Genomic DNA, 18,181 nt, shown 5'->3' on the forward strand with positions numbered 1-18,181 from the left:
GGTTTCCTAGTTGGGGTGATGAGACAAGAAAGAGGGAAAATCCTATCAAATGTGCCTAGGTTCTTTATTTCTGAAAAAAAAAAAAGGTTACTAGGAATTCACACCTTCATATAGCAGGCAGTTCAGAACCCACCTTAGGCTGAAATGGTACTCCTCCCCATTTTAATAAATAAAGCTCTTTCCTTTTGTTGCTGTTGAGTTGTGTCTGACTTATTGTGACCCCTTTTGGTTTTTTTTTTTAAATCAAAGAAACTGGAGTGGCTTGGTATTTCCTTCTCCTCATTTTTCAGGTGAGAAAACTGAGGCAAACAGAGTTAAGTGATTTGCCCAGGTTCACATAGCTAGTAAATATCTGATGCCTGGGTTGGAACTCTGGTCTTCCTGACTCTCAGCCCTTAGCTCCATCCACTGTGCCACATACCTGCCCCTTTTTTGGTGAAACAAAGTCTTCTACTATGATTCCACATTCCATTTACTGGACTCTCATTTACTCTCTACTCTTGGGTTTCTTACTTGCTTATCTACAAGGCCTGGGGAGGTTGGATGGAGGTCATTAAAACGGAGGTGGCAATGCACCCCTCCACAAATGAGCCTGCAGATTTCTTGAGTCTTCAGATGCCCTCAATTTCGGGTGGGGACATTTCTTTCCCATCTTCTAAGGAAGGGAAAGGGTCATACTGAGGAGGGCTTGAGGTTGGATGGTCATGTGTGGGTCAGAGATCACTACTCACATTAAAAATAGAGCCTGTTCTTGAGAAAACGCAAAAATGAGTTTATTACTTTCTTATGAGAAAGGACATACCCCAGTGTGGCCCAAGATGATGCCTGTGTGTGTGTGTGTGTGTGTGTGTGTGTGTGTGTGTGTGTGTTACATAGCTCAAAGCAAGTTACATAGACCCTAACGCAGTGTTCCCCCCCACTCTCCCCACTGGCTCCTCTTCCCGTTGACTGGGTTTGGAGCTCACATTCTAAACTCAAAATCTTTTCCCAGCAACAGAGAACAAAGAACAAAAACACAGGCATGAGACTGGTACTCAGCAAAAAGGGAGTAACAGTTAGATAAACAGGACCTTGAAGGTGTCTGTCCCCTGATGTAATTTCTTATCTCTACTTTCTCAGCAAAGCAATTTCTAAAAATATAGGAGGTGTGCAGGGTGGGGCTGGATGGTAGGAGAGGTAAGGTCTTGTCCCATGCTGAAGGCAGGGGCTTCACTCTCTCAGCATTCCACTCAGCCAGAAGGAGAGGATTGAGGGTGGCGACCTTCTTTCTCTCTGATTCTAGCCGGAGTGTTCCCACAGTGATGACGAGGGAGGGACACCCTGTCCATTCTGTGAATAACAGAAAAAGAGCCAAGGTCTCTAAAGCAGGGGATTTCCTCAGGGTCAGTTTCAGTTTTGGTCTCTAACCTGTGCGTACTCGTTCTGCCTAGTCACCAATGACGTTTATTTGTCTTCCGTTTGCTATTGGCTGGCAGAGCCTCCGTGAAGCCAACCAGAAGCGAGGGATCCGTGCCTTTATAAACCAAGCGCAGACTGGTCTCAGTGAGCTTGGGCTTCGCTGCCTGGGCACCATGGAAGGCTATGTGATCTCTCTCCTCCTGTTGGGGACCCTGGCTCTGCCGGAGACCTGGGCAGGTAAGGGGAGAACAGAATTAAACGGCCGCCTGGAGACTGGACGCAGCATCCAGTGGTACGAGTGGGTGGGATGGGGTTTCCTACAGAAAGCTCGGACCCCAGCCCAGGGTGGCGGTGGGGGGGGGGGGGGAGGTTTCCCGGGAGCCGTCTCCTTCATCTCGGGTGCGGTCAGGGCGGTGCTGAAAGGAAGAAGCCCCCGCAGCCTGCCGCCCTCAGCTGGGCTTTGGTGGGGGGTGGGGGTTGTCTTGGTGACGGTCCCTTAGTTTGGGGGGGGTAGTAAGTGGATTGTAGGTGGGTGTGAGGATGAGAGACGTTGAGGCAGAGGTGCCAGGAGGGAGAATGGGGGCGACAGTCTTTGGGGCGTTCAGAAGGAACAGAGCTATCCGGAGGGCCCCCCCCCCCACGCCCCAGTATCCGAGGGTGAGGACAGAGAACCAGGAGCAGCTTTGTTAAAGAGCTTCACGGAGGATCGTGGGGCTGGGGTGGGGGCAGGTGAGGACACAAGGTGGGGGGCCGAGGGTGAAGAGTGTGAGGGTCCAGGACCGGACCAGAGCTGGGGGGTGGGGCAGGGTCTAGGTAAAGGGGCTCTAGGACCTGTCTGCGTGGTCAGGGGAGGCGTTTGACTGATCTCAAAGCGCTGTTTATCACCTCCCAGTGTGGAGCGCTGGCATTGTCGGGGATGAAGGGGCGGGGATGCTGGGGGTGAGGAGGCATCTGGGAGCCGCAGAGTTCGGAGTCCGGGGTCTCCCCTCGGGCGTGAAGGCGTCAAAAGTAACTCCCTAGGCGTGATGGGGTCGAGGGTTACGCCCTGTTTGGCGGGAAGTCAAGGGTGTCGACGTGAGGGGTCAAGGGTCACTCTGGGCGTGGCGGGGTCAAGGGTTCCAGGCCCATTCGGCACGAGGTCAGGGGTCACACCCGGGCTTGGCCGCGGGGCTCGGGTCTACGCGGTCCCTGCCCTGACCCGGCCCGGGTCCCCACGGCCCAGGCTCGCACTCCATGAGGTATTTCGAAGTCGGTGTGACCCGGCCCGAGCTCGGGGAGCCGTGGTACCTCGAAGTGGGCTTCGTGGACGATCAGCAGTTCGTGCGCTTCGACGGCGACGGCGCGAGTCCGAGGATGGAGCCGCGGGCGGCGTGGATCGAGCGGGTGGGCCAGGAGGACCCGGGCTACTGGGAGGGGCAGACGAGGAACGCCAGGGGGAACGCACAGGGTTACCGAGAGGGCCTGGAGACCCTGCGCGGGTACTTCAACCAGAGCGCGGGCGGTGCGTGACGGGGCCGGGGCAGGGGAGGGGGCGGGGGGGCACCTCGGGGTCATCCCGGGCGGGGGTGGGGGGGCACCTCGGGGTCATCCCGGGCGGGGGGGGCACCTCGGGGTCATCCCGGGCGGGGGGGGGCACCTCGGGGTCATCCCGGGCGGGGGGGGGCACCTCGGGGTCATCCCGGGCGGGGGGGTCACCTCGGGGTCATCCCGGGCGGGGGGGGGGCACCTCGGGGTCATCCCGGGCGGGGGGGCACCTCGGGGTCATCCCGGGCGGGGGGGTCACCTCGGGGTCATCCCGGGCGGGGGGGTCACCTCGGGGTCATCCCAGGCGGGGGGCCACCTCGGGGTCATCCCGGGCGGGGGGGGGGGCACCTCGGGGTCATCCTGGGCGGGGGGGAGCACCTCGGGGTCATCCCGGGCGGAGGTGGGTGGGGCACCTCGGGGTCATCCCGGGCGGGGGTGGGTGGGGCACCTCGGGGTCATCCCGGGCGGGGGGGGGCACCTCGGGGTCATCCCGGGTGGGGGGTCACGGGATCAGCCACAGCCCGGCCGCGCTGACCCGGGCCGGGGGCGGGCAGGTGTCCACACTGTCCAGAGCATGTACGGGTGCGAGCTGACCCCGGAGCTCACCTTCAAGCGTGGGTTTCGACAATACGCCTACGACGGGGTGGACTACATCGCCCTGGACACGGACACCTACACGTGGACGGCGACGGCGCCCCAGGCCGAGAACACCAAGCGCAAGTTGGAGGCGGAGAGGAGCATCGCGGAGGGAGTGAAAGCCTATCTGCAGGAGACGTGCGTGACGTGGCTGAAGAAGTACCTGGAGATGGGGAAGGGGACGCTGGGGAGGACAGGTACCGCCCCCCCGCCCCAGTGTGCTCGGCACTCAAGGCCCCCAGCGGGCCCCTCACCTCCCCTGCAGCTTCAGCCCCAGGCCTCCCCACCCCCAGCGACCCCTTATACCCCAGGGCTGGATTGTGAGGTTTTCCCTCTGGCCCCACCGTCCTTGTGCCCCGTAGTGGGGAAGGGGAGCCTGGACATGTCTCTGATCTTTGCCTCCAGACCTGCCTGAGTGTGCTCGGCACTCAAGGCCCTGGTAGCCCTTCCCGCCCCCCCCCCCACCTCCAGCCTCAGCCCAGGCCTCTCCACCCCCAGGGGCCCCTTGTACTGCAGGGACCGGATTGTAAGGTGTTACTCTTGGCCCCACGCACTCTTGCACCCCCTAGGGGGGAAGGGGAGCCTGGACATGCCTCTGACTTTTGCCTCCACACCTGCCTGAGTGTGCTTGGCGCTCAAGGCTCCCGCAGCTCTTCCCTCTCTCCTGCAGCCTCAGCCCCGGGCTCCCCACCCCCCAGGGACCCCTTGTACCCCAGGGCCCAGATTGGGGGTGTACCCCTTGCCCCCACCCATCCTCATGCCCCTGGAGGGGAGGGGGAAGGGGAGCCTGTAATTGTCTCTCACCTTTGCCTCCAGACCCACCCTCTGCCCGAGTGACCCACCACACTGACCACCATGGGGAGGTGACCCTGCGGTGCCGGGCCCAGGACTTTTACCCCTCGGACATCTCCCTGACGTGGCTGAGGGATGGGGAGGAACAGCTCCAGGACACAGAGTTCATTGAGACCAGGCCTGCAGGAGATGGGACCTTCCAGAAGTGGGCAGCTGTGCAGATGGCCCCGGGCCAGGAAGGCAAATACACCTGCCGAGTTCAGCATGAGGGGCTGTCTGAGCCCCTCACCCTGAAATGGGGTAAGGACAGTGAGGAGGGGCTGGGGAAAGGCCATCCCCCCCACAGGACCAGAGGGAGGTGGAATTGCTGGGGGGGAGGGGGGATCTCAGGCCCAGAGGGATCAGGGTCTCTCACTTCCCTTTTCTATCTTAGAGCCACAGTCCTCATCTGCCTGGTACATTGTGGGGGGTATTGTTGCTGGCCTCCTCCTCCTCATTGCAGTCATTGCTGGATTTGGGATCTGGAGGAAGAAGAATTCAGGTGGGCAGGACCTGGGTGAGGTGTGGCTTAGAGAGCAGGAATCAGGGAGATCCGGGCTTCCCCTGACCCGGCAGCTTGTCTTTCTGTCCCAAGTCCTCTTTTTCCCATCTAAGGGACTCTCAGATGGGCCCCAAGACTCCAGATAAGTCCGCAAATAGAAACCATTTCTCTAGAGGGTGCCTGGCAGAGGTGTAACAGGCTGACTGAGTGGGGAATCTGCTTCAGACTCCGATCAGAGATAAATATGGGGATCTCTGCCAGAGAGCCTGGGTGTCTCCCCAGCTGGGGGCTGTAGATCAGTCTTGGGAACCCCTGGATGCAGGGCCTGGAGGTGGGGAAGTGCCCGTTTGGGGGCCTCTTTTTTCTCTTCCCCTTAGATCTAGAGGCTGGACTGGAGTGGGAAATGGGGGTACAGTTCCACTTATTTGTTGTGTCTCCAAGACAAACCAGTGAACTTGTGACACCTTAGTGTGGTCTCCTCTTCTGGAATCCTCACTGGAAGTTTGTTTTTCTTTTCCAGGTGGAAAAGGAGGTGACTATGTTCAGGCTGCACGTAAGTGAATGGTTGACATGGAGGGTAGAAAGAAGGGGCCAGCTTATGGTATTTCTGGGTCCTGAGCAATGAGAAGGCAGAGGAGAGGCTTAGACCAGTAGCCTTCTCATGGTGTGCCCTTCCCTCCTCATACCCTGGTTCTGGAATGTATGTCCCTGAATTGGTTGTTTCCCTCCTTTGTCTCCAGGCAATGACAGTGCACAGGGGTCAGATGTCTCTCTCACAGCCAAAGGTGAGACTCTGAGGGCCTGGAAGGGGAGAGGGGCTGGGGTAAAGGGGCCAAGCCAAGAGGAGGGTATGTTGGGCTGAGGATTGGCTGGGTGGTGCGGCAGGCCCTTCAGAATGATGAGAGGCTGGAGGCCAGAGGGGATTTGGAGTATCCCCCTGAATCTGCTTTTCCTTCTTCAGCTTGAGAAAATTGCCCTGAGAAAGAACATCTTTTAGTCCTTGCTTTGTTCCTGTTGACCCCGACTTCTCTCCCAGTGCTGGCCCCTGGGCTCATTTCTGGACTCTAGTGACCCAAGCGCAGGGTGGCATCATCCGAGCCCTCCCTCTGTTCTCTAAGGCCTCCCTCCCCGCTTCTTTCTTTCTGCCTGTCTCACTCTTCGGGGAGACAACCAGCAGTAAGGGCCAGAGGGCTTTGGGAACGAGCCCTCCTTACATCTGATGTTGCCCTGACCTCTGGGATCTTTGTCTCTGCACAAACAGCCTAATGAATGAATGTTCTTGAGTCTTCAGATTTTCTGCACAATCTCAGCTTTGCTTCCCATTTGGGTGGAGGACTGTGGGGGACAGGATGACAATGTGGAAATGTTCTGGCCACATGAAGGTGAAAATAAATGAAAGTTTGGAGACATCTGAGAAGCCTTTTATTGCTCTGCTGAGTCTGTGAGTGCAGGTGAGGGCTGGGGCCCAGAGGGGAAGGAGCCCAGGAGTGGGCCAGTGTACTGTACATGGTGAGGGGGCAGAAGGTTGTCTTTGGTTTGTGCTGCTCTGGGCACTTGTGGCCATGGTCTATTGGGACTTGTTCCAGGTCTTCAGACAGAGCCCAGGCTGCCTCCTGGGACTGGAGCCATGCCCAGACAGGCTGATGGGTGGCTAGCCTGTAGGCCGGCCCTCAGCACTGACCTTCAGAGAATTCCCTCTCTCTGTTTTGTTGTCATTTTCCTCCCACCTTTTCTTTCACTGCTGGAGCCTCCCTCAGGGCTTCCGTGGCCTCTGCTCAGGGCTTAGTCCAGAGCCTGGGGCTCCATCTCTGTTGGTTTTGATGGCCTCTGCACCGAGTGACCGCCTTGTGTCCCCTTCAGCCTTCCCCAGGGTAGGGCTCTTCTTCCCTCAGAAAAAGGGAAGGGTTTTCTTTTGGAATTAATGAAGGAGGGAACATCTAAATAGAAAGAAGCACCTGCCCCCTCCTTCCTCCCTCGAGTCCAGACCCTGTACATGGTTAGAGCCAGGTGCTCTCTAACTTCCCTCCTCCCCCACTCTTTCCCCTTTGGAATGATCCATGTTGCCGGGGGCATCTGCCTTTCCCTCTCTTGATCTGCTCCAGTATTTCTTTCCAAAGAAAATTTATATTTCTCTCCCATCTTATAATCACCATTTCAGCTTAGCATCAAGCAATTTTTTTTGGAGGAGGGAAGGCAGGGCAGCTGGGGTTAAGTGACTTGTCCAAGTTCACACAGCTAGTAAGTTTGTCAAGTGTCTGAGACTGGATTTGAACTCAGGTCCTCCTGACTCCAGGGCTGGTGCTCTACTCACTGCGCCACCTAGCTGCCCCCATCAAACAATTTTTTTACCCTCGTCTGAGGCCATCCAGATTTTGCTCACTTGTTCTAAAATCACTGTGTGTGGGAGTTTCCCATGACAATTATTAATTGATCTAGGGAGGGCAGTCACAGAGTGGTGGAAGTGGCAGAGACTGAGGCCCTACTGGCTCCGGGCTGATCTGTGATAATTAAGAGAAAACGTCTGCTACAAATATGTCAGATCCTGGTGTCATGTTGGGCCTTTGTTGCTCCCTGAATAACCAGGAGATGGTTTTTACCGCACATATTCCAGGCCTGCCTCTGAGGCCCTGTTCATCTCCCAAGCAGGCAGGGATTTTGTGGTGATAAGTAAGTGGATGATCTCCCGTACAGTGTAAGCTGTGTATACCATGGCCACACATGATTTGGGGACCCTGGGGTTGAAGTCGGGAAAGAGCTTCGAGGGAGTGGAACGTTCTTCCTCTCTGAGCCCAGAAGCGTTCTCTTGCCTTGGTTATCTAGTTGTGGAGGGTTGTACACGGAGGACTTGTCTTTTCTCTTCTCGCAAGACTTCCTGTCCCCATGTGGCTTACGAGGAGCAGGACAAAAATACTGCTTTTATGTCTCTGATACATAATTAGTTCACTGAAATGTGAAACCTCTCATAGAATTGAGGTTGCTTTTCTGGCCCTGATCCCCAAACTCTGTGACCCCCAGAGGTCCCCTTTCCAAATCCCCCTTCTTAATCCTCACAGGTGTCCAGAAGCAGGAGGGGCTGTTCCAGGGGGCCCTCCTTGGAGGGACTGAGAGACCAGTTGTCGTGGGCTTTGTTAGAGTGTAGATTCCACGCAGCATGTGACCAAGAGGGATCCTTAAGTACAGATTGGAGGCTCCCATTTCTATTTGGGGGCAGTCAGGTGGTGTAGGGGATGGAGTGCAGGGCCCAGAGTCAGGAAGGCTCATCTTCAAATCTGGCCTTAGACACTTACAAGTTGTGTGACCCCGAGCAAGACACTCTACCTTGTTTGCCTCAGTTTTCTCATCCGTAAAATGAGCTGGAGAAGGAAATGGCAACCCCAAATATGGTCACTGAGTATTGGACATGACTGAAAATGACTGAACAACAACAACCAACAAGAAATTTGTATTTGAGTTTGGCATCTCTGGTATTCTACCTGACCTCTGAGGGCTCTAACGACTCTCAGATTCTGTGATTCATGTCAAGGAGTTCCCTGGCCTTTGCTACTGCCCACTCAGCACACATAAGATCAGGGAGGATGTCAAGACTGTCCATTGGGAACACTAGTTGGGTCACCATCCTCCTAGAGGCACGCATATGTGTGCTAGGGTCAGGGTCTGGCAAACCAAGGTCTTCCCATCCCATACCTTAGCTTGCCCTATAAGGACCTTGGCTTTGCCTTCTTCCTTTCCCAACAGTCTCCCTGTAGCTCGTAGGTTCAAAGCAAGAGATCTGGCTTCTTACTAGCTTCAGTGTAACTGAGAATGCAAATGCTGTTCTCATGATGAAGAAACTGAGGCGCAGAGAGGTTCAGTGAGGAGCTCAGAGCCCTGCACCCCATGGAAGCCAGAGTTAGGCCTGACCTCAGGGCTTTCGCTCCACCAGGTAGCTCCCAAGCCCAACACTCCTAATCCTGGCAGCAGCCCTGCATGAAACCTGACATGGATAGACCTGTGGAGGTCTGCCTCAGAAACCTTCCTTCTGTATCTCCACTTAATCCCTGAAATGTGGACACCTCTTTCTGCAGCTCTCCCTCTCCTGAATGCCCTATTTATAGCAGGGATCTCCCCGGGAATCTGGAAATATCTCTGGAATCCTCTGACAAAGGCATCAGCAGGCTGGGAGGGGAGGGGAGGTGTCCCAGTGTTTCCCAGCCATGTGCTTCCAGCCCCTGTGTTTGCAGCCCCTGAGCTCCAATGGCATGTCTGAACCCAACCCCCTTGGCTCTGGCTAAAGTTAGGGGAATGTTAAACCAGCAGATGAGGTTCGTTTTCACAGGCATCCACGTGGCATGAAATTGGGGCTGAGCTTCCTCATTCGCAGCAGTCCAGTGGGTCTAAGTGGCGAGTTAGTGAGGTGGCTCAGTCAGTGGAGCCTCAGACTTAGAGTCAGAAGACCTGAGTTCAGATCCCATCTCAGACACTTTGCTTTGTGACCCTGAGCAGGTCAGGGAACCTCTCCCCTCAGGTTTCCTTATCTGTAAGGCAGGGGGTCATAATAGCCCCACCCCTCCCAGGGTGGGTGCGAAGGTCACATGGAATCATGTTTACAAAGTGCTTTGCAAAGCTAATTACAGAAACATGTGCTGTTATTATTACTGCTTTTAAGCGCTAATTCCCATGATTCTGCCAGTTCCAAGCAGTCATTCAATCATCTCAGTACTCACTGACGTGATGACCTTTATGCCCTCCCTTCAGAACCCTAAGAATTCCTCCCAGTGTGAAGTCATTTATCTCCTAAGCAGGGACTCTCTGCCACCCAGTGGACATTCATGGTATTACAGGAATTAGAATTACAGCATCCTCCCTTCTGAAATGTTGAGTGTGAAGAAGGGAGGTTTGGGGTGCAGTCCTCTGACAAACCAGCCCTTGAAGCCTTCAGACTTCCTAGTGAGCTTGGGGACTTCACAGGATCATCAAGCTAGAGTCTGCAGGGGCCTCCAAGGCCATGTGGTCCAGCTGCTTAGGACAGCCCCTAGTTCATTGTAGACTCGATATATGTTCTTGGCCTGACTCCAATCCCCAAATCCTTTCCTTTGTTTTTCTATGAAAGTGAAATCTGCTTTATAATTACTAAAAGTTTCATTATTTAGTAGAACAATGATAAATAACAAGTTATTGAAAGAAGATTCTGGAAACAGAAGGCCTTAAGCTGCTTCCTGGGTCACTGAGGAATAAATTACACACAGATGGAGCAACAGTAAACAACACAGGGCCATGATTAGGGGCAATTTATGAAATCCAGACTAGGTCAGCCGAGGATGTTCAGAGAAGCTAGTCTTGGATACCAAGGGAAGGCTTCGCAGTGAGAAGGGGGCTTCAGCTTCAAAGTAGAAGTTATATTTATCTGTCGGAGGCTCTTCACCTGAGGTACACTGACCCCTAAGGAATTTGATAAGAGTTTTCAGGGGGTCTGGGAACTTGGAGGGGAAAAAATACATCTTTATTTCAACTAACTTCTAATTCGAGTGTGTTGCATTCCTTTGAATATTGAATTTTCAAAAACCAAAGTAGCACTCTGGGAAGGCATTTATTAGAAGCTTCACCAGATGACACACAAACAAGTTAAAATGCCCTGATCTAGGTTGAAGATGGAACAGCAATAAAGGGTGTCACTAAAGTCTGGACACATAGGCAATTGATGGCAATGTGGAGTTATTGCATCGAGTTCATGTGAATCTTGTGAAGCACATCAACCTTTGCATTGCAAATGACAGAAATCATATTGAAGATGTTATTTGTTAATATTCCAATTAAATAAAATGTTGAAAATTTCGTTCATTTCATTTCTTGAAAATACGCATTTTTGTCTGTGTCCAGACTTTAGGAACACCCTGCAGAAGTGGTCTGGGAACATGGCATTAGGTCAATGTAGGTGTATTCATTTTTGGTCCAGTTGACCATTATATTGGCCAGATCTTTTTTGATAAACTATATCAGCATTTAACATATAAAGGTATGAGTCCTTTAGATTATATCAATTTTGAGAACTAGAATCGTTTCCATGTATCAGAATGAGGGAAATACAACTGTATGTTAGGTACCTTTAGGCACATTTTGTATATGTGAGTGCGTGTATGCATACACCTGCACCTTTGTATGCGTATGTATGCATGAGAGACAGTAACTACCGGCCAATCAATTCATCCATGAGAGTTACAAAACTGCCCGTATCCTTTCGCCCAGCAATACTACTACCAGGTCTATTTCCAAAGATGATTAGGGAAAAAGGAAAAGAACCTAAATGTTCTAAAATATTTATAGCAACTCTCTTCGTGGTGGCAAAGAACTGGAAATCATGGGGATGCCTGTCAACTGGGAAATGGCTGAACAAGTTTCTGTTACATGATTATTATGAAATACTGCTGTGCTGTAAGAAATGATGAAAACATGGGAAGACTTGCAGGAAGTAATGAAGAGTGAAATGGGGAGAACCAAGAGAACACTGTCTATCCTAACAGCAATAGTGTTTTAGGAACAACTTTGAGTGACTGAGTCATTTTGATGCTTATAAGTACTCAAATGAACTGAAAAGGACCTATGAAGGAAGGAACTATATGCATCCAGAGAAAATTGATAAGCAGAAGTATGTACAGAATGATCTCTCTCTCTCTCTCTCTCTCTCTCTCTCACTCTCTCTCTTACACACACACACACACACACACACACACAAACATTTGTGTCTAATGGTATCCATCTTTAGGGCTGCGGGAGGGGAAGAAAAAGAGGAGAAAAAAAGAAAGTTCCATGATAACTTTATTATATATTTACTAGGAATAGCAAGTTGTGCACAATAGATTTACAGTTTCATGTGCAATCATTTTTTATTCTACTTTATTATGTAAATGCTTGTTTTATTTCACAAGTACAAAATAAAATACATAAAAATTCCAGAATAATCAAAGCTACCACTGGTTCCTGTCCACTGTAGGCTGGGCATCAGTGACTAAGCCAGATGTGAGCCCACAGCTTTGTTGGTATTGGGCTGTTTAGCTGGTCCAGATCCCAGGTTACGAGGACCACTCTGAGTGAGGACGAAGGCGGGGAGATGAGAGGCCAAAGATGTCATAGGGAAAAGACATGGGCCAAGAGGCCTGTCTCGGGTCTCTTCATCCTCTCCAGTGACTCCCTGCACTCTCCTGGGGTCCTTAGTCTTCCCAAAGTTATTCAGGATCTGGTCCCCTCTTCTTTTTAGGGGTGTGCTTAACAACAGCTGTCGGATAGTTCTGGTTCAACGTTGGGATGAAATGAGGCCCTCACAAATCAGTGAACATTAAAGAAAGGCTGACTTTGCCCTAACACAGCAAGGATGTGCACCGAGGACACAGCCACACTATTCTGGATGGGGCTCCTCTCATATCCAGGTGGAACCTTGTCTGGTCAATGGGACAGGGCAGGTGATTCCAAAGAAGCCACCATGTGTAAGGACCCAGAACTCCCTGTGCAGGGACTTCAGGTGCCTGAGGTCACCAGGAAGCTACCTTAAGGGAGATAAGGGCCAATCAAATCCTAGGGACAGCTGTGTTGATTTTTTTGGGAAAACTAATCCTTGTTCTGAGGAAACCAGAATCCCCTGGTCCCATCACACACCTACCCCAGGGATTTTCTTAAGGACCTTCCACTGTTTCGTAATTTTCAGGATTTCCTTGGACAATTATCCTGGCCCAGGGAATACAAGAAGTGAAGAAAAAACACTGTGCCTTACCAAAGAGTAACCAAAAAGAAAAGGAATAAAAATTAAGGAGGATGAAAAAAGCCAGGAATTGTAGACTTTCTCTTTCTGCTTTGGATGAACTGAGCCTCAGATCTCAATCATCTAGTCCTGGTGTCAAATACAGCACATTAAAATGTATTGGGAAATATTTTACAAAATAAAGATGCAATAAAACATAAATAATGTTAATATGTGGTTTTCTAAGTCAATGTGCAACCCAGGGATCCTTACCTACAGAGCCTGGCAGGTAGCAAGTACTTGTTAATTAATTGAATCACTGATTACAGTATAACTGGTCAGGGAGCTGACTGCGAATATGATAAACAGGAAATGTTTCCTGGCTTTCCCAGAAGAGACTAGATGGCACATGGTTCACACTTCTGGATGAGGGAGGGGGAGAGTTAGGAGCCAGCTGGCAGACCCTGGGCCTAGAGGCAAAGAGGGAAGTGAGAAGGGCAGTTTAGAAAGAATGAAGATCTGTAGGTAAGAACATTGTGACTAGGAAAAAAACCCTCCTGGCAGACCAAGAGATGCTGTGTGTACTCCCCTAGACTTTCTCCATTCTATGAGTTGTACCTATTAGGATTCCACCTGCCTGTGCTGAAGGCTTCACTGCTGAGCTCCAGGCCCAGCTCACAGTGTGTGGTCCCAGTGACTCACTGTGCCCTTTGTCCAACTGAGGATTCATTGTCCATGATCTGGCAGCAGCCTGCCCTCCCAGCCTCATTTCCCACCAGTGCCCCTCAAGGCCTCTCAACTTCAGCAAAACTGTCCTATTCACTGTCCCGTCCCCCCCACCCCGCCCCGACCCCCCCCGACCAAGAAGGAGAGGACCCAAAGATGAATCTCCATCTGCTACTAATGTTAGGATTTAGGCAAATCCCATTATTTCTCTGCACCTTATCTTCTTAACTGTAAAGAAAGGTTTTTATCTCTAAAGTCCCTGTAACAGGTAGTGCCCTGTATGATCCCCAGGGCATCATGGGTAGAGGAATGGGAAGACTTTTCTTCTAAAAGGGCCAACCCTTCCCTCATACGAAATGAGGGCAAGGGGCAGAGATCCATTTCGCTGAGGAAAACAGTTGCCCCCAGAGGCAAAAAAGTGTCTTACTTCCCCTTTAGACAAGTCCCCAAGCCTGCATAGCTTCCCTCCATCCAAACTATTAATAAATGAGGAATATTTCCCACCCCCATGAAAAAAAATCTATCTCCATCCTCTGAGTCCATATTTTGTACTTTTCCTCTATATCTTTGTCCATACCATTCCCTAGGCCCAGAATGCCCTTCCATCACTAAATCAGTAAAAATCCTGTTCATCCTATTAGACTCTGCTCAACAAATGACACCTCTTCCAAGATGGCTTGCCACACCACCTCATTTGGAAATGATTATTCCATCCACAGGCCTCAAACAGCACTTTGTGGACACTTCTGTATGCTGTGTTACAGCTGCTTGTATGTTAGAGTGATTGACTCTAACTAGATTGGAAGCTCCTGGGGGCAGAACCCAGGCTGTGCTTACCTGCTTACTTCTGCCACCACCCAGGTTCTCCATAGGGTGGGGGCTCTTGGGTTACACTGACCATGAGGAGAACTCCTGGACATTAGGAGGAGCTCCATCCTCTGAGCCCTGGGTGAGTCCCAGGGCTACCCCTCCACCCAGCTCTCCATTGGGTGGGGGCTCTTGGTTTACACTGACCAGGAGGAGAGCTCTTAGGCATTAGGAGGCGCTCCATCCTCTTGGCCCTGGATGAGCCCCAGAGCCGCCCCTCCACTATCCCTTGAATGGTGGCTGTGACTACAGACTGCTGGCACCCTGCTTCTTCTTGCTCATCTTTCCCAGGCCTTGGATCCAAGGACAAAGTCCCCCACCCCTCAAGCACCCTGTAAGACAGATAAACACAGCACTGAGGAGAGCTGCTAGCACAGGTTCACTCTTGAGCTGGTCAGACAGGAAGACAGCTTTGAAGGGGTTAATAATCTTACTCTATCCTTACTCTAGTCTTCTCACAAGGGTTGCTGATAATGGGAGCACCAACTCCTACAGCATTCCCTAATCACCCTTCTCGCAAAGAGGGAAGGGAGGCACTACATCTCCATGGGGTCAATTGACCTTGTGCATGCCCCTAAATCCCCTCAAGCCTCAATGGGGGCTGGTTGAGGCAAACAAAGATTCCCCCCAAGCCTTGATGGGGGGCTGATCAAGGCACACACAGCATTCCAGCTTGTGCATTCAGCCCTAAGAGTTCCCCATTCACTGACCAGTGCCCACCTGCTTTATAGGGCAACAGACAAAGAAAGCATATTGCCAGCAATAGCCTCACAAGTTTCCATCACCTCATCCTTGTATCTCACTGCACAGCTGCAGTGGATGTTTACAATTTAAGCACAAATGTTTATATTATTTACCATTACATAACTGTGGGAACATGGCAGAGATGTTTTGAACCATAATTGTGAGAACTCATATCTAATACCTGGGAACAAGAGATTGTTATGGCTATGGATTCTGGGAAACGGAACTCTAAGAAAGAATAACAAAAATTCACTTTCTGCACTCTAAAATGCACCTTACTTACCCACTCCTAGACTAGGGAGCCTCCCCCATTTGCCCCCAGAACTGTCTGTTCCCTCCCAAGTGTCCTGGGAAGCAGTCGCTGTGATGACTGATGATTCTCTGACAGATCCCCCCCCCTTCCCCCGCCCCCACTCCATTGTAAGATCTACCTAACCCAGGACACAATTCCGGCACACCCCGTCTCCCCTGTCCATGCAGGATTCCCCCCCAGACATAGTTTCTCTTCACTCTTACCCTGACCTCCCAATCCAATGGTCCCACCGTTCCCAAGCAGAGCAAAAGTGAAATGGCTTGGGGGCCTCTTCCCTTAGAAACTACTGCCCAGTCTGGACCGCCCACCCCACACTCATCCTTCTTCCCCCCATCCTGAGTTCAGAGGGGCGTGCGCTTTCAGGAATGGCTTCACTAGCCGCCTCCAGGCTCAGCCAGACCCACTTCTGAACCTCTTCCTCCATCCCTCTTCCCTCCTGTCATACATACCCATTTCGGCCACTGTGCACATCTCCTGGCTCCCGGGAAGTGTCCAACGCGCTCACCCTCCCGCATCGTCCAGCCCCCCAGCCTGGCTCCCTGGGGCCCCAGCTCTGATCTCGGACCCGGGGCCTGGATCCCATACCAGGGAGCCCTTCCCGGCCCCCCTCCCCATTTCGGATAGGAGCGCCCCGCCCTCGCTGCGATCAGTTGAGCTCAGAGCCTGATTTGCCCAGTGGCTGGTGCGGTTTAAAATCCGTGGGCGGGAGGGCAGTGGGGGCCAGTGGACATAGTCCAGAACCGAAGACCCGCAGGGACTGGGGCTCAGGTTGGACCTGGATCCCTTCCCCACTTGGAGGCTCCAGGAATCGATTCCTGCTTCCAGGGCGTGGCGTTCTTGTCTTAATTATCAAAGGACCACCTTAACTTTCGGTTCCTTTTCCTAGAAACATCTGGAGTCATCAGGAGGCCAAAGCTCGCTCGGTGCCCTGGCCTTCGCCTCATCCTACCCCCGGCCCTAGTTAGGGACAAATTCCGGGCTCTCGCTTGGGATTCAGGCCATGCCGCCTCCGGGACCCAGATTCTTTACAGAAACAGGCAGAACAGGCAAGGAAGGACAGTGACCTGGAAAGCCACCCTCTCTTCGCTGGCTCCGAAGCTTCCTTGAATTTCTCCGCGGTCACTGAGTCAGTCCTGAGTAACTGTAGGAGCCGCTCTTAGGGCTGCCCTTGCTGCCTATTGGCTGGACTGACGGACCGAACCAACTAGCGGACGGGCGGGCGGACGGGCAGACGAACACCTCTGCCCTGGTAATAACAAGCTGCGCAGCGCTCAGAAAGCCCGCTCACCACACCAGTTTTCCATTTGTTCACCCAAAAAGCAAGGAGACTGAACTTGGTGATTCCTGGGGCCCATTTTAGTCTGACACCCCAGGATTTCAGTGAGCAGGGTGACTCTGGGTGTATAACGTAAAGAATGAGGCTCTCTGGGTCTGGAGGTTGTCTTTTGGTCTCTGCGCCCTGGGGACCTATGGATCGTCTGCCTGGGAGTTACCAACTTTGATAGAGCAAACTTCTGCAGCCTCCTGGGTGTGCAGGATGGAGTTTGTGCTTGGCTGCTGACATCCTCTAAGATCAGGAAAGGCTAATCCGCTGCTCAGTAGCGTCTCGCTACCCAACGCTAGTTAGCCAGCTCCAGCATTAACCAAGCCCCAACGGGTACTAGTGCCCTCAAATGTGGCCCCGCCCCTCTTCTCGTCCCCTCCCCCAGAGGTGAGATTTTCTTTGGTTTGTTTTTCTTTTCCGTCCGTCTAGATCTAGTGTACAACTGACAGTCAAATACCTTCTGAAAGCACGACCCACCAGAATCCCTTTGGTTGACTGTGGCCTCTGTCCTCAAATTCTAGTGAGGAAAATAAAGTCTCTTTTCCTTTAAGTGTTGTGCCGAAAAAAAGCCAGCGAGACCCAGATATAAATTTAGATGTGGATTTATTGAAGTGTGCGACTGTTCGGAGTAATTACTCAAATCGAACAGCCGTGAGCAAAAGGAGAGAAAGAGTATTTAAAGGGAAAGAACACAATTAGATTTCCGTGGAGATGGGGACACAAACAATGGGACAAGCTGAGGCAGGATCATTTCTGTGGAGATGGGGACACAAACAGTGGGGTCCGTGGAGATGGGAGTACAAACAGTAGAGTGAGCTGGGGCAAGATGGAGAAACTGGAGTTTCCTTCTCTATCTTTCACACTGAGGGTTTTCAATAATGAAGCCAGCTCTGGTTGAGGCCAGAAAGTTTTCTCTTTTCTCTTCTTGCATCATCCACCCTCTCTTCCTCCTTTAACTCATCCTTCTAGTTGTGTGGGATACAAGATTGTGAAAGCTTCCCATGAATAAATCAGGCAAGGTAATACTCAAATAGTACAACTTTAGTTGGGATGTAGACCTCACTAGGCCTAAGTTTCATTTTCCTGTAAATCATATGATTTCGGGGAAACCAGGTGGTCTCCCCTTTTCCCCCTCCCCTAGCCTACTCCCATGCCGTCATCTTAACATTGAAATTTCCCTATAAGGTAATTCTGTAGTTTCTATGCTAGTATTGGGTAAACTTATTCTGGGATAGATTGTGAGGCCACCTGTCCCAGCAAATAGGGACAGGGGTCCAGCCTCTAGGGGTGGAATTTCTTAGAATTGTTTGTACAAGGTTATATATCCCCTTGCTTGCCTTCTCCCCCTTGCCTCTCTGTACCACCAACCTGCCCTAGTGTGTTGGCAACCAAAAATGGGCTCCTTAGCACTTAGTCAACAAGTGCCCTTGACTAGTTTGGCTTTTTCCCCTGAACTGAATGCTGTTTGTATGTTGGACTGGAGTAAGCTTGTCGGCCCCTTCAGCTTGCTTCCCTTGCTTAAGCTGATGGAAAGAACCTGTGCTTTCCCAGTCAACCCCTTCACCTTGCTTAAGCTGATGGAAAGAACCTGTGCTTTCCTGGTCAACC

The 18,181-nt window shown here is 51.8% G+C and overlaps 1 protein-coding gene across 1 annotated transcript; it reads left to right on the top strand.

Moving 5' to 3' along the window:
* Nucleotides 1–1,549: 1,549 nt before the first annotated feature.
* On the top strand, nt 1,550–6,310 carry LOC118847912 (BOLA class I histocompatibility antigen, alpha chain BL3-6-like). The gene is made up of 8 exons (XM_036756605.1): nt 1,550–1,635; nt 2,621–2,899; nt 3,477–3,755; nt 4,375–4,650; nt 4,784–4,891; nt 5,412–5,444; nt 5,632–5,676; nt 5,853–6,310. The coding sequence occupies exons 1-8, from the start codon at nt 1,572–1,574 to the stop codon at nt 5,855–5,857; spliced, it is 1,089 nt and encodes a 362-aa protein (XP_036612500.1). The 5' UTR covers nt 1,550–1,571; the 3' UTR covers nt 5,858–6,310.
* Nucleotides 6,311–18,181: the final 11,871 nt, after the last annotated feature.

Source organism: Trichosurus vulpecula, chromosome 4 (genome assembly GCF_011100635.1).
Source record: "Trichosurus vulpecula isolate mTriVul1 chromosome 4, mTriVul1.pri, whole genome shotgun sequence".
Lineage (NCBI taxonomy): Eukaryota > Metazoa > Chordata > Mammalia > Diprotodontia > Phalangeridae > Trichosurus > Trichosurus vulpecula.

Excerpts from the sequence above, each read along its gene's own strand:
- LOC118847912 (XM_036756605.1), top strand. The coding sequence starts at position 1,572 with ATGGAAGGCTATGTGATCTCTCTCCTCCTGTTGGGGACCCTGGCTCTG. Across the intron at positions 1,636-2,620 it reads TCTGCCGGAGACCTGGGCAG|GCTCGCACTCCATGAGGTAT; the intron begins GTAAGGGGAGAA and ends CCCACGGCCCAG. Across the intron at positions 2,900-3,476 it reads CTTCAACCAGAGCGCGGGCG|GTGTCCACACTGTCCAGAGC; the intron begins GTGCGTGACGGG and ends GGGGGCGGGCAG.